Here is a 14,113-nt window from a genome sequence, read left to right as displayed (position 1 = left end):
ATATAATTTATAACTAATTTAATCATGAAAAAATAAGCTGATTTCTCATTTTTATCCAATTATATATTTTCTAATCCTAATTCCTTTGCATTTAGCACTCTTACCAGACTTCATCACACTTTAATAAATCCCCACAGTATTCCCGTGTTACCTTTATATCAGTAACAGTAGAAAATGTTAAAGAATTAAGTTGCCATAGGGCAGAAGGTACCATCCAGAACTGGAATAGTATAGAAATAAAAATATCATAATTAACGGCAGGTATTCTTATTTTATACTTTAGCAGCTATAAAAGTTAAAACTAGTCTGCATTTGGAAGTGACCATGAGAAGTAAATGAAGATACTATCTAAAAAGCAAATAAACTTTTTAATACTCAGAAAGCGTTGCAAGAAAAGGAGTGAAGGGCTTATTTATATATCTATAATACTGGAAAAATTGTTCAAATAAATTGTACTATATTCTATCATGTTCTTATTTAACCTTTAAGTAAGGTTAAGCACTTTAAAGGTATCAATTATTTTCTATTACAAAATAAAACCTCCAAAATGTAACATATATTTCACTCAAATAGCTTAGAATGCATATAATATACAATGCATGGGGGGGGGGAGTTTTGTATGTTTTTTTTTATAATATGCTTAGATACCTCCAGGAAAAGTTGCCCCATATTTGCAGCATATGAAATATAAAATGCAGTATGAGCGAGATAACAAAAGTATTATTCCATCTATCAAATATTGCAATCCATTGTTGGCATGCTTTTAATCCACCAGTAGACTTTGTGTGGAGGGGAGAGGGAGAGAAAACAGGAAGTAAAGGTTTCAAACCAAGAGTTCCTTTATAAAAGTTCAGCTTTTTATCTCTCGTGCTTATTTCAGACAAGAAGGAAAAGTTTGCAGGTTACAAAGAATTCTGAAAAAAATGACTCTAAATTCAAAGTATCAATCAAGTGCAGTGCTGCAATTTTTAGAGACAAAATTAGACTTGATTGGTATAAAATGTCCAAAATACTCAGGAGTGGCTCCTTTACAAACATACTATTTATAATGAATACATTGATACAGAATGACTTATTTAAAAAAGCAAGGCAATATTTTATAGACATAACAATCAACATTACAATAATTCAGAAAGTACATTTGTGCCGGCTGTTTTACACGCTTTTATTATTCAATTCACAAATTATTGTGGACTCAGAATCAGGCAGAATTATGTATCGTTCTGCTTAAGACTGCAACATTGAAATAATAAACACATTTTTCAGATCTTTACTGAATAAAAAAGCCATCAGGTTTTTCTTGAAGATATTATCATTAGCAATTGTCCCGTGTGTGCCTTTTAATGTTGGTATAGTGTGCAAATTACTGCCAAGTGTATACCTAATTAAAAGCAAGTTCTGACATGCTGACTAAAGATACAAAGCTAGTGCAATATAGGCTTTATAAATGGTCTTTTGCATTCAGGATTTTAAATAATCAGAAAAAAGTCCCATGTGTCCCCCCTCCCCCCAGATATGTGAATAATATAAAACCATTACAAGGTTCAGTTTCAAAAATTGCCCAAATGAAAGATTTGATTTTAAATTTTGCTTGTCTTGATTGCAAGTAGATCTCTCTTCTTAGATATGTCTGGCAAACTATTTTAGGGTGCAAAATTCTCTTCCAATACCTGTGGTGGAATTCAATGCTGTTTTTCTGCTGATGGCTGTCCTCCAGAATTAGGGGAGAATTATTAATTACCTTGAAGATCTCACCTCATAGTCAAAATGCCCCGAGATGGGGATGCACTCCAGAGGAGCAATGGGAGTTCTGGTGGAGATTGCCAACAGCAGTGGAGAAAATCCTGCTTTTCCAGCAAAAATTCATTCATAATCATACAGTATCAGATTTGCAAAGATAAATTTTAAGAACTTCAAATGATTAACCAAATGCTTAAATAGCCATCAAGGAAGTTGAGGAAACCTTTTAAGACAATGACACTGTTTAATTCTTTTTCTTTAACTTGTTCCTGAATGTAGCCTATTAGTTTTTATTAAAATTCTAAATATGATCTACAACAAAGAGATAATAAACTCATTTTGAAAAGACATATAGTTCCAATTAGTATTTCAGTGTTCTAATTTATTCCTAGGTAGTAGACTGAATTTTTATTTCTCAAAGTATCATGAAGAAAATATAATAGCTATAATATATATTATAATAGCTATAATAGGGAGTCAAACTATTCTCCAAGGCACCTGAGGGTAGAACAAGAAGCAATGGGTAGAAACTAATCAAGGAGAGAAGCAACTTTGAACTGAGGAGAAATTTCCTGACAGTTAGAACAATTAATCAGTGGAACAGTTTGACTCCAGAAGTTGTGAATGCCCCAACACTGGAAGTCTTTAAGATGATGTTGGATAGCCATTTGTCTGGAACGATATAGGCCGGGGGTTGGACTAGAAGACCTCCAAGGTCCCTTCCAACTCTGCTATTGTATTGTATTGTATTGTAATATAGCTATTATATTATAATTATAATAGGCTACTGCAATAGTGCAAGTGAAATTGACATTTCCTTTCTGTTCTATTTGCCATTAAAATCCTATTAGCTACTATAGCACCCCAACTTAAGACTCATCCAACAAAGTACTGTATAGGATATTGACAACTATGCAATTACATGCAATTAGGTGAGACTCATTTTGTTCCATAGGTGTAGAAAGGTGTGGAACCTTATTTTAATCTAAGAGCTGTACTTGACCTTTATGTGGAAGACACTGAAGCCAAAACAAAACTTTGATTTAATATATTTAAAGATTTTTGATATGATCATTTCTCATATATTTAATAACCTCCTTCTGCAATATTAAAATTTAATAGCAACTGTTGAAACAGGGTTGAGAATTTTTCCTGATATTTAAGAAATTTAGTTAGACATTCTGAATAAATGTATGGCTGTTTTCATAAATATGAACCATGATTTATTTGGATTAGGGGTTGTTGAACAGAGACAAAACATAGTCGCTATTTTATGAGTCCAGTTGATTTCTTTTTGCCAACTTCTTTCCAATAACCAGAAAAATGGGTAAACTGCAAAAAAAAAAGACAAGCCGTAGGAAGTGTGAACTTTAAACTCAAGTTCAATTTCGAATTGTATTTTGTGGAAAAAGAAAGTTACTGTTTCTTAACTGAGTTGGATTTACTAAACCAAAAATTAAATCCAGCTATAAAGCTTATTATTATATACAAACCTTATTTAAAAAGTTGAACTAATCTTCATTATTGGAAGATATGTATTGTCTGCTATCAGAATCTTTCAGAAAGACTTAATTGAATACATCCTAATGTTTTACCAAAGGGTGGACGAGTATTATTACAAAATCTACAGGTAGTCCCTGCTTTACGACCATTCATTTAATGACTGTTCAAAGTTACAAGGGAAAAAGTGATGATTAGTTGTCACACTTATAACCATTGCAGAATCTCTCTGTTACATGATCATTAATCAGGTGCTTAGCAACAGTCACACATTTACCATAGTAACAGCATCTTGCAATCATGTGATCACCATTTGTGAGCTTCTTATCTGGTCTATGACAACCAAAATCAATGGGATACGTGGATGGAGGTTGTAAGTTATGGTCATATGATGTCTTGCTTAATGAATACAAGTAATTTGTTTAACAACTGCAGCAAAAAATCAGAAATTGGTTGCAGTCGTGCGATACTTCACTTAACAACTGTACTGCTTAACAGCACATTTTCAAATTCCCTATTGTGGTTGTAAATTGAGGACTACCTGTATAGTAAACAAGGGAAAATAAAATTCTCTACAGATATAGCCTTAAATGTTTCAGTAAAAATCAAGAAGATACATACTTTTCAGGAATCATAAATTCAATTTTTAAAGTAAAAATTATTATTTTTTTGCAATATATATAATGCTATTTAGCCAATAATTATATTTTCTTGTAAATTTATTCTCCTTTAACAAAAACTAAATCTAAGCATGAATTGGGAGTATTATGATTTCTGTTCCAACTATCAGAATACATTTCACAATATATTCTAACATATGATTGATATTAATCAATTATACTATGCTGAAGCAGGTTTTTCCAGTTTCACTGGTTTTATAAGCTGATTTCAGTCTTTTTTTAAAAAAAAATGAGTGAACAAGTAAAAATAATTTCTAACATGCAAGTGATTTTTTAAAAGAAAAATAGTAAGCCTTTCAACATGAACAATTACATCAATATATTTACAGATTAAATTATATATTTAATCTGCCACAATTCCACTAAGTGGTAGGTGAATCCTGCCTACTATGAGTGTACTATCCTACTTTAACTCGGTAAAAATTTACTGAAATATCTTCTATCTTTCCTAGAACAATATTTTAACACATGGCTAAACTCTGACTTTAAAAAGTAAAAGAAGCAATTCATGGGAAGAAGGTTATTTCCACCTAAAATAAAAGTGCATGTGGGCAACATATTAAATATACACATACTAAATAAAATGGAACAAGTTTACAGCTTCAGCAAAAAGTAGATTTTAATCTTTTAACCACCACTATAAGCATCTTTGTATTTTAACACTTCAGTATTCAGACAGATTACTTATAGTCAGCTGCAACTATACATCATTATTAACAAGTATCTAGGTTAATTATATATTCATATATTTACTTTAAAATAAGTGGTGGAAAATCAATGGTATGAATTCAGCTATACTGGTTAATAGAACTGATAAGATTGGATTTCTTTTTCCACATTAGTTTCCTGTTGACCTATGGTCTGAGTTTCTCCACGGAGTTTCCCAATATCTGAGAGACAAAAAAGGACACTCTTATGAAAGACACTGTTATCAATTATCTTTTTTTTAGCAAACTATCCCAAAGACTTGTCAAATTCAGCAATTCCCTTGATGAGATCCTTTTAAGCCTGCTTCTATCAGCCCAATTAGATATGTGTTTAGTCTGGATCCAACCCAATATTTTGCAAATCTGCTGACATCTAAAATAGCCCTTTAAGGTTTTATATCTGTACCTGCCTTTCTTAAAGATTTCTTCCTTGCCATAGTCAAATTAATGAATGCTAAAATTAATGTCACAGATGAAGGTATAAGTTATGCCGATTCAATCTAAAGGAACATCCACAACCACTAAAATCAATGGCTCTTACAAAACAATCTTGAGAAATACTTACTCAAAGCTTATAGGTGTTTATGAGCGAAACCTTCAGTGAATTGTGTTGATTTCAAAAGGATAAGGAAGTATATCTAATGATCTCTGGAGTGTGCCTATCAAATAGACATTAATATCAAAATAAAAAATACAAAACCTTTTTCCATAGATGAAAAAATTCTCTGACATCTATGATGTATAATTTAAAGAACGTCCCCTTTTTAATTCTAGTATCCCTTAAGCAAACCCATCATAATCAATTGACACTGAAAATAAATTTATCTCAAATGTAATTGCTATGTGAGCATCCAATTCGAAATGGCAGTAGCAATCAAGTGCAGGAGCAAAAATCACTGCAACATCATTAACCCTTTGTACAGCCCTGAAAAAGACAATAAACCGCATGTTTTCTATTCAATCACTTAATGGTTTTCTACTGAGCAATCACATTCTAAATACAAATGAAAAGGTGTCCTTTTTTTCCAAACAGACCAGTCTTTAATACTGAGATTGATAGTATGAGGTTAAAAGAATAAATCATGGTACTGAACTGATTATTTTGAAGCAAGTGTCCCATCTTTACAGGGAAAAGTGCATTTAGTTCAGCAGCAAAACAGCACAGCATGAAGATATTGTGCTTTGACGCAGACACTCCAGAATAATGGGAGGATGTACAAGGCAAGGCAAGATATAAAACCAGAGTAACATTGTCAACCGACCATAAATTTTACGTATACTGCAGGGTTTCAAAAAAAGACACATTCATTAATTGCACAAAGACCAGGAAAAACCCTTACAATTATCTGTTGCATTTCAGATCCATCATTGACGCAATACTAAATCTTAACAGAACATGATATTTTTTTACAAATTTGTCACTTCTTTAAGTGAAAAATGTTGCTTATGCTAAATGAGACAACCATAAAATAATTGCTTCTTCAGTATGATATGCTTATAACTGATGAATTCAAAGGAACTCAAGCTTCTGTTGGACTTATTTTTTTTCCACTAATTGCTTATATTTTTGCAATAATACGAATCAGTCAATAAAAAGCCCTCAGCAGAAGAATACAACTTGTAGATTCAATAAAACAGAGTAAATCCCACCCCACCCCAATCCAGTGACATACCCTGACTGTAAACATACAAGACCATTTGTTTTAAAACTTAAAATAAGTTAAAGGACTTTCCAGAATAAAGGAAAATACAAATAATTCCAATATTTTTTTTTCACAAAATATGATCCACAAGGAATGACAAAATAATTTGTGTGACTAAGTTGTTTTTTATCCAACAGGAAAAGGCTTGGTTTAAAAATATTTTCCCTTAAATTGATCAGCAGTTAATTGACATTATTTTCAGTGAACTGGTACCCCAAATTATCCAGATAACCATCAAATTCACTAAAGAAAACTTTAACAAGCATTTATAATGAAACAAAATCTTAATGGCTATGTTTCCTCTATGAGCAGGAACACATACGTATGGTCTGAAATTTGCCTGTTTTATATTATTTATGTTTTATAATATAATATACAATCTATATATTATATTATATATACACACATACACAATACTAACAGCGCAGTTTGCATTTAGTAGAGTGTATGGGACAATCCATTTTTTATCCACACTGGGCACCATGTAGCCTAGATACTATATACATAATGACACCACAAAAGCCATTTATATTTTGTACATCATCGGGGAAGTTATCAGTCAGACCATGGCTCGATATGGTCCTTGCATTTTGAGAAACTGGATGATAAAGGAAGGTCCACCTGCAACAATCTGAGCTGGAAGGGTACTGAGCGGACAGTTCTCAATGCTCATTATAGATAATTTGCTGCAAAGAGCCAGTTCAAAAGGAAGGCTGTTTAGATGTGGATTATCATTTAGATACAGTTCTTCCAGATTCTCCAGTGTACCTGCAAAATAATGAGCATTTTTGAAACCAAATTTATTAATCATAAAATAACAATAAGTGACAAAGAAATTAATACTGGCTTGTTGTTCTTCTGTCCGTTACCAAGAACAGCAAACATATCATCCTTTGCATCTAAACAAGTTCACTGAATTCAAAGCACATTTCTAAGTTTGCAGAACAGCAGTTTTTAATGCTGGCATGAAAAGAGAAATTAATATGAATTTAGAAGGGATAAAGCCAATGGTGGGCTGGAGCTGGCTTATACTGGCTTATGAGAACAGATTGTTAAATTTTGGGGAATTTGCAAAACACTTGACAGCAGATGTGAGCTATAACACCTAGTGTGCAGATCAGTTGTTTCACAGTTAGTGGCACAGTGCAACAATACCAATGAACTCTTATTACATTTCTTCAACAACCTAAGGCCACTTTCCACTAGAAAAGTATATTTCTTTCCTTACTGACATCCCAACTTTGAAACCTTACTTTAATACACCACATTAGGACAAATGACAAAAATTTTCACAGACTTGCAAATTCTAACTTACATTTTCATAACATTGCAATGAAACAAAATCATGCCTGCGTTTGGGAAACTTGAGTATATTATGCTGTGCTAAATGTCAGAACTGATATTAAATGAATCTTAAATATCATGATTATTTCCCATTCTGTGTGGGAAGTGCAAATTTTTTTCAAGGACTGTTAATTGATGATGCATGATGAGGCTAGAAGTCTGGCAATACCAATGGGTTTTTTTCCTCTGAAGACTACTACAAATGATAAGTAGTAGTCATAACTCATATAGCAAAGTGGAAATAAACAGCTTGGCAGGTATGGTAGAACTTTAAAATACTACCTTTGTAGTTCTTACATTCCTAAGATTGATCTTATGAGTGGAAAATAACTTAAATATAATAAATACTGTCAGGTGCTGATTTACCTTAAATATCTCATTGGTATATTTCAGCAACATCTCAACCTCAGCAACCGTGGATTTCAATTCTCAGGATTCCCTAACCATCACCCAGTGTTCACTGGGGAATTCTGACAGCTGAAGTCCACACAGCTTAAAGCTGCTGAGGTTGAGAAACACCATATCAGAATACCAGCCTATGGATTTATGGATCTTACCAATTTCCTCAGGAAGTTGTGTAAGAAAGTTTTCTCCCAGCCCAAGATGTGTCAGATTGATAAGGTGACCAATTCCTCTAGGAAGAGTGCTCAATTGATTATTTGTTAGGATCAGCCTCTGTTTAAGGAATATATAATGTAATCATAAAATTAATACATTCCACCAAAGAATTAACAAAAGCAGGTATCTTTTTATCATTAACACAACAGCCTTTTTCTCTAACTGTCAACAAATAATGGCTTGGGGCTGCATTACTCCAAAATATTATTGAACATGACATATGAACCAGAACTGTTAAACGTTCTGTAAAGTAATCTTTCTCATTTTTTATTTATTACGTTATTTATTACTCGGTATAAATTCTCAATTTTTCAACTATAGGGCACTCAAAGTGGCTAAGTTTACAAAAGCACTAAACATGAAAGTAACAGAAATTAGAAAAACCTGCTAAAAGTTCTGACTGAAGAGAAAGGCTTTAATTTCTTTTGTAAGGCTGAAAGTCTGGGATTACATTTTATGCCATTCTATTTTTAAAAGTATTTTTTTACATTTATACGTTAAATGCATTTAATATATTCTATAGCTAGAGAGCATCTTTCTTAATTCTCTTACTTATGTGTCAGTAGGTATTTAATACCTACTGCATTTAATATATTCTATAGCTAGAGAGCATCTTTCTTAATTCTCTTATGTGTCAGTAGGCATTCCCACATAACACAACAGAGTGTGCTCAGCATCCAAATGGCAACTAATTTATACATGACAGTTTTTTTAAAAAATACATGAAATCCAGTATGGTCTAGTGGCCAAAGACACCAGGCTAAAAAAAATTGACACAAAAGGCAATCAATCAATCAATCAATCAAGAAGGCAGGAAGGTATTTATATACACTTTGAATTGACAAAACATGCTATATCATGTAATTATTTTACCTGTAGATCCCTAAGGTATGCTATTTCATTTGGCAACAATTCCAGCTTATTTTCCTCTAGATCCAATTCTCTCAGTTTCCTCAAATTTCCAATGCCATGTGGGAGGTTTCTTAGAAGATTATTTGACAAAACAAGAACCTAAAATAAAAGTAACAGAACATTTAATGAACTGACAGCTATACATTAAGTAATGGCAGAATTAGCTAACTATTTTTAAAAAAATAAAAAGAGCTAGAGACTGTTCACTATTAAACTTTAATGCCACATTGGCTTCAGCAAATATGACTTGTGAAGTAAATACATATTCTTTATTGGGCAAGAATGAAGAAAACATTTTTTGGGAAACTATACAAGATCTGTGGAAAAGTCTAGATTTTTACATTCCTGTCAACAGATTCACACACACACACACACACACATATACACATGTACACGTACACACACACACACACACACAAACAAAAGAAACAGACATTGTGATCTCCGGAACTTTAAAATGTTAGCCACTGGTAGCATTGTCAGAGTGTAAAAGCCATTAAAGAGATACCTGCCTTTATACAATGTTAATCAATTTGGCCATTGTGCGTGTGATAGGCCCATCCACCCACCTCCCACCTGTAATTAGCTTTGCTATTTCTACATCAGGCAGGTTAATCGATTCTCCTATTCCTTCCTCCCTTATCGAACATAGCTTAGGCTGTTCCTCCCCAGGAAATAACACTGAGCTGTCTGATGTTGATTTAACAGCATTCTCTCTGGCTTCCTCCCATACTTCCTCCCTCTTCTTCTGTTCTCACAGGCACATCTGATATATTAACCAGCTTCATTTGTTGTTTTGCCTGTGATCTTGGAACTGGCCCGGTTCGTTCCTCATTGTTCATATCTATTATAGCTTGTGGTAATTCTGCCAGGCTCCTCAGCATTCGACCAGGGCTGGCTATATCTTCGTAGTGCATGTCTGCATGTCCAAAGTGGTGTGTGTGCTGTCGATCTCCACTCCCAGATAGAGGTTGGTCTCTGCTCATCATGCTGGATCTTTCTTGGTGCCTGGAAATTGTACCTTGTTGAGCCCTTTGATTCAATTTCCCTCTTATTTATCCACCACTACTGAACATCCAAAATGGCCTGAAAATGGCTGAAAACGGCCAAAAAAACCAGGCCATAGACACACACGCACACACATATATGTGTGTGTGTGTGTGTGTGTGTGTGTTGTATTTGTGCTGATAAATAAATAAAGGGAGACTAGTATAGATCTATTTCAAGCTATTTAGCTCTCATCAGCTAGCCATACCCTTACTGGGATTCGAACCAGGGCTGTATTACATATTAGGCAGTTGTATTAGCCACTAAGCCAAAGGCTCTCCTCCTTATCAGCTGAGCCAGGGAAATAGGTATGTATTTGTGTTACAACCCCTGGTATGCCCAAATATGGGAGGGAGCTCACTACTCCCTCTTTCTGTCCTTCGGCTCATTACAGCAGACCATACATATTTATCAGCACAAATACAACACAAATATAAAAAGGCAACATTAAAAATAAAAATATGGTTTTCTGCCTGTATGGTCTGCTGTAATGAGCCGAAGGACAGAAAGCGGGAGTAGTGAGCTCCCTCCCATATTACACACACACACACGGGGGGGGGGGGGGGTGGATTACTGAACTTGTAGGTTAAGATAATATAATAGCTATATCGTCTCTGTCCTAACATAAAACTAAGTCATAATGTGCACAGCATAACAACTCTGATGTGAGACAAATCTGGTATAAAGTTTGTTTAAATGATCCTTCCAAAATTAGGTTGTTTCAGAGTATATTTGTTAGTTTAATTATCAATAAATATATCAAGATTGGTCAGGTTTATTAGCTGGTCTTTTATATTCTACTTTTTACCACCTCAAGAGAAACAAGTCCAGATACATCCTCAGGAATTTTGTTGAGCTGATTTGTAGCTAAATTGAGTTCCACCATACTGGTCCATGTTCCAAAATCCAGGGGAAGTGATGTCAGCTGATTGTCCTGCAATTTAACATAATAACACAATAAATAAAGTTTAAGATTTGGTTTTTTTAAAAAAAATTAAGGATAATAAATTGTAAATGATATTCAGTTAAATAGATAAAGAACATAAATGTCACTATTCTCACAAAGAAATAATCATTACAAGAGCTTGGAGTTGTTTTTTAAAGAAACATTCGCAATGCAATTTAGCCAAGAAGAGTATGCATTCTACATCTTCAAAAAAGAAGGCATGCAGAGTATCAATATTAATTGAATGTCCTACTGATTCTGAGAAAAGAACCAGTTTAGTATAATTGTAGTCTTATCACCCATATAACTGCGAGTTGTCTATGTTAGCTTTTCTATTTTCAACCATCAACAATTTAAATTAAATATGTGCTGCAACAACTTTTAGCTAGATTTAACTAATAAATAACCTAAATAGCACTTTAATGTTTAATTTATTTGTTTTTAGTTTTAACCAACATATATTTTCCAAAAGGGCAATCTAAGCTTTGTACTATTATGGAAAATACTCCTCTATATTTGCAACTCCCTAATTTCAACATCATTTATCACTTACGTTACTACATAAGAAAGCCTTGATACTAGTTTTATAAACAATCCTAGGAAAGTTATCCTACAATATCAGGTATACATGGTATCTGGAACAATTTTCTTTGGCTGCACTTTCATATAATATTTTACTTTACACTAGAAAATTCATATTCATGAAACAAAGCCTCACCTTCATGTTCAGCTTACTTAATACTTTTGCTCTAGAAAAAATTCCAAAAGGAATTTTGTTAATGCGGTTATGTTCCATATTGAGAGCGTAGATAGTAGAGAACTGTGAAGGGCCACCCACAGGGTAAGATTGAAAACAGTTCCTTGCCAGAGTTAGACTAGTCAGATTCACAAGACTGGATAAGAGACCCTGCGAGAGCAAAGTGAACAAATCAAATTATATACTTTATGTACTCTAATCTCCTTGTACTTGAATAGATACTTTTCTCTTATGTGCAGCCTAGCTATCATAATCTGTTCAAAAAGAAATGTCTTTAAGAGTGATGCTGTCTGCTTTTGAAAATACTTTTAATAGCTGTAATGTTTGCATTTCTGACAAGACATACCATATGTTAGCCATTTGTTAAGTATTTAAGAAGACAGCTCAATCTCTGAGTTTACTTTATCCCCTTGCAGACAGGTAAAGTTTTATGAAACAAAAATTAAGTTATTCTCCAGGGGGAAAAATTAAGCTTCAATGTCCCATATAAAAAATGAAGAGGTGACAGACAAACATGCCACTCTTTTTAATTGCCATATTGTCACAGGATTCTTGTTCCAATTCTAAGAAATCTGAGGCTATTAGGGAAGATTTAAACCTTTAGCCAAGGTAAACAGATTATCCTTGCTTGAATTTTAAAATGTATAATTATAAAGGGTGCAGAGATATTAAGCATATGAAATACCTATCACTTATTTATGTCATTTTTAAGGAGAAAATATTATTCACTCTAAATCCAGGGTAGAATATCCAGCTGTTCATTCCAAAACTACAGTGAAGACTTTGCTTAGCTGACTTTTCAGGAGATCTTGAATGTTTCCCAAAAATAGCTCAAGGCTATCATACCATTTTGAAATGCACAAGTATTTCGTTAAATGTATTATTGTTAAAAGAATCCCAATATAAACAATTTATGAATAGAGTTGGACAACCACTTTTTCCAGCTAATATTTTAAGACATGTTTACTCGATGGGCATTTCATCATTAAAAACTTAGTGTTTTTTGCAATTCTGCAGTTTTCTTTAGAAATGCATTTTCTTTCTTCTTGCGCCAAAGTGATATGCTTTAATGGATTACACTACTTCACTAATAAGTGGCTCTTTTCAGCGACAGTTATAAATTATATACAGATCAGCACTTAAAAATGCACAATTCTATTTGTTAAGGGTGTTTTAGACTGGGAGCCCATTTATAAAGCAATCTGATTTCCAGTCAGTTTCTTTTGTATGTTTAATTACATACACTTAAGTAACTTCCATAATGTTCTTGGAAGGGGAGATTAATTACTAAGCAACTTTCTCCCATTAGCAAAGTCTACAAGCAATATTTACTCATTCCCAATCAGTTTTAGTATTAATAATGTATATGATATTTGATGGATTTCAGTGCCTTATTTCTAGATCATTTCTTATTCAAAGCCAATTCCAATCATTCATATCAACATTATATATCACTTTAAACTGAAATATTAATCCATATTCATTTGCATCATACAGATGTGTAAGTAACTTTACAATCGTCATGTCAGATTTCTTCCTTCACATTATGTTTTGTGGAAATTGAATGCAAATAAGTAAATTCACATATCTGTACTTTCTGATTCTGTGCAACTGAACACCCATAAACTGAACAATTACCAGTTCTACTCAAAGAATCATATGTTTGTAACTAAGAAACAAAAAATTATATCTAGGGTCAACAACACATTTGCAGAATAACCTAGTGAATTCTTGTTTTATATATAATTATTATTTTTATTGATGTATTTTTTTAAAAAAAGATTAATATGAGAAGTGCTTTGAAGTGAAGATGATGGGGACATCTCCAATCTCCTGAATAAAGCTGTATTATTTGTAATAATATTCCAAAAACTAATTTGGAATAATAATATTCCAAATCTTGGTTTATAATTTGGAAGTATTTGCTGATTAGCTTGGTTTATTTTAACAAGCATTTAATATTGCCTTTTTAAAATGTTTTTAATGCAATTTGTACATTGTCAAGAAATCTGCATGAAGTTGAGGTCAACTCATGAAGATGATTATAATGGCTACTAAATTTGAAAATTTTTGTAAATTTGATTTAGCTTCATTTATCACATTTAGAAACTACCCATCTTCCTAACATAGAAACCTTAAGCAGTATAAATCTTTAGATC

General features: G+C 32.9%; 1 protein-coding gene across 5 annotated transcripts in view; it reads right to left on the bottom strand.

Moving 5' to 3' along the window:
* Positions 1 to 1,024: 1,024 nt before the first annotated feature.
* SHOC2 (SHOC2 leucine rich repeat scaffold protein) overlaps positions 1,025 to 14,113 on the bottom strand; it is a 63,894-nt gene continuing 50,805 nt past the window's right edge. For all 5 annotated transcript variants that reach the window (XM_081954795.1, XM_081954794.1, XM_081954797.1 and 2 more), the window contains 5 exons: positions 11,916 to 12,104; positions 11,063 to 11,185; positions 9,166 to 9,303; positions 8,232 to 8,349; positions 1,025 to 7,098 (listed from right to left, as the gene is read on the bottom strand). In XM_081954795.1, coding sequence (XP_081810921.1) covers positions 6,890 to 7,098; positions 8,232 to 8,349; positions 9,166 to 9,303; positions 11,063 to 11,185; positions 11,916 to 12,104 — 777 coding nt within the window. In that variant the 3' untranslated portion in view covers positions 1,025 to 6,889. The remainder of the gene's footprint in view (positions 7,099 to 8,231; positions 8,350 to 9,165; positions 9,304 to 11,062; positions 11,186 to 11,915; positions 12,105 to 14,113) is intronic.

The sequence above is a fragment of the Natrix helvetica genome, assembly GCF_964273705.1.
Source record: "Natrix helvetica genome assembly, chromosome: 5".
Lineage (NCBI taxonomy): Eukaryota > Metazoa > Chordata > Lepidosauria > Squamata > Natricidae > Natrix > Natrix helvetica.
This window is presented reverse-complemented; position numbering and strand designations above follow the sequence as displayed.